The 2,500-nt window shown below is 45.5% G+C and overlaps 1 protein-coding gene across 1 annotated transcript in view; it reads left to right on the forward strand.

The window, feature by feature from the left end:
• Nucleotides 1-2,500, forward strand: part of tlcd4b (TLC domain containing 4b) — a 31,671-nt gene that overhangs the window by 28,792 nt on the left and 379 nt on the right. Inside the window, exon 7 of the mRNA XM_080512146.1 lies at nt 1,899-2,500. This exon is cut by the window's right edge and continues 379 nt beyond it. Within this exon, the coding sequence (XP_080368272.1) occupies nt 1,899-2,241 (343 nt within the window). The 3' untranslated portion in view covers nt 2,242-2,500. The remainder of the gene's footprint in view (nt 1-1,898) is intronic.

A 2,500-nucleotide genomic window follows, 5' to 3' on the forward strand; every position in this document is an offset into this window, starting at 1 on the left:
TACCACTAATACTTCTACTAGTACCACTAATACTTCTACCAGTACCACTAATACTTCTACTAGTACCACTAATACTTCTACCAGTACCGCTAATACTTCTACCAGTACCACTAATACTTCTACTAGTACCACTAATACTTCTACCAGTACCACTAATACTAATACTTCTACCAGTACCGCTAATACTAATACTTCTACCAGTACCGCTAATACTTCTACCAGTTCCACTAATACTTCTACCAGTACCACTAATACTAATACTTCTACCAGGACCGCTAATACTTCTACTAGTACCACTAATACTTCTACCAGTACCACTAATACTAATACTTCTACCAGTACCGCTAATACTAATACTTCTACCAGTACCGCTAATACTTCTACTAGTACCACTAATACTTCTACCAGTACCACTAATACTAATACTTCTACCAGTACCACTAATACTAATACTTCTACCAGTACCGCTAATACTTCTACCAGTTCCACTAATACTTCTACCAGTACCGCTAATACTTCTACCAGGACCGCTAATACTTCTACCAGGACCACTAATACTTCTACCAGGACACTAATACTTCTACCAGGACCGCTAATACTTCTACCAGTACCGCTAATACTTCTACCAGGACCACTAATACTTCTACCAGGACACTAATACTTCTACCAGGACCGCTAATACTTCTACCAGTACCGCTAATACTTCTACCAGGACCGCTAATACTTCTACCAGTACCGCTAATACTTCTACCAGGACCGCTAATACTTCTACCAGTACCGCTAATACTTCTACCAGGACCGCTAATACTTCTACCAGTACCGCTAATACTTCTACCAGTTCCACTAATACTTCTACCAGTACCGCTAATACTTCTACCAGGACCGCTAATACTTCTACCAGGACCGCTAATACTTCTACCAGTACCACTAATACTTCTACCAGGACCACTAATACTTCTACCAGGACCACTAATACTTCTACCACTACTACTTCTACCAGGACCACTACTACTTCTACCAGGACCACTAATACTTCTACCAGGACCACTAATACTTCTACCAGTACCACCAATACTTCTACCAGTACCACTAATACTTCTACCAGGACCGCTAATACTTCTACCAGGACCACTAATACTTCTACCAGTACCACTAATACTTCTACCAGTACCGCTAATACTTCTACCAGTTCCACTAATACTAATACTTCTACCAGTACCGCTAAGCCCTCAGTCCTGTTGCACAAAAGAGCCATTAGAATCATCAGTAAGGTTCTAGAAAACACACCAATCCTTTATTTATTGAGAATAAACTTCTTGAAGTTAAGGACCTCGTCGACTTAAACATTTTGATTATTATGTGGAAAGCAAAACCAAAAAAAAATCATTTGCCAGAGGAGAAAATATGATTCTCAGAACATGTTGAAACAGAAACGTCCGTCTGTTCATGGAGTAAAACTGTGGAACTCTTTAAGTGTGGAATTTAAATGTTGTCAAGTGTTTTACAAATTTAAGAAAATTCTGAGAGACGATGAAAAGAATTGGAAATAGTTGACTGTTACTGTAGAAGTGTGAGACAAAAGGAGGTTGTTGTTGTTTGGGGGGGGGGGGGCGATGGGGAGTCACATTGATCTGATTTAGTTGTAAAGTTGCTAGTAGGAACAGAAAACACAGGATTAATCTTCTCTCTGTTCCTTTTTTGTTCATGTGTGGATGACAAATATATATATATAGTGAAATGGCATGACGTAACATGAACAAATAAATAAATAAATAAATAGTTTGAATTTCAAAAGGCCGATGTTGATGATGAACCTGGTTCTCTGTACCCGTTGGGGACATTTGTTGTTTGGACTTTGACTCTGAGGCGGTTGTACGTGTCTGTGGCGCCCCCTGCAGGTGGTTCTTCGAGGCGCTGAAGTTCCCCCGCTCGCACCGCCTGGTGGTGCTGAACGGCGTGGCCATGGCGGCGGTCTTCTTCCTGGTGCGCATCGCCGTCATGCCGTCGTACTGGGCCAGCGTGTTCGCCACGTTCGGCACGGCGGACTTCGAGCGGCTGGGCGCCGGCGCGCAGGTGGCGTGGATCACGTCCTGCGTGGCCCTGGACATCCTCAACACCATCTGGATGTACAAGATCACGCGCGGCTGCTACAAGGTCATGGCGGGGCGGGGCGCCGCGCGCAGGGCGGACAAGGAGCACAAGGAGCACAAGGAGCACGGCGCCAACAACCACACGGACTGAGCATGGAGGTGGAGCGGAGTGGCGGTGGGGGCGGAGCCTCGGACTCCAGCCTGGACAGGTCCGCCCCCTGCTGGGTGGAGGCGTCCAGGACACAAGGCAGAGCTCAACAAGCACACTTTTATCACCGTCTACACCCCCCCCTCCACCCCCCCACACCTCCACCCCCCCACCACCTCTCACACTTCAGCCAAAGTCCCAATCCTCTGAAGTGCCTGTTAAAAAAACAACAACAACAACAAACGTGGGGGGGAAAAAAAGC

Source organism: Blennius ocellaris (assembly GCF_963422515.1).
Source record: "Blennius ocellaris genome assembly, chromosome: 16".
Lineage (NCBI taxonomy): Eukaryota > Metazoa > Chordata > Actinopteri > Blenniiformes > Blenniidae > Blennius > Blennius ocellaris.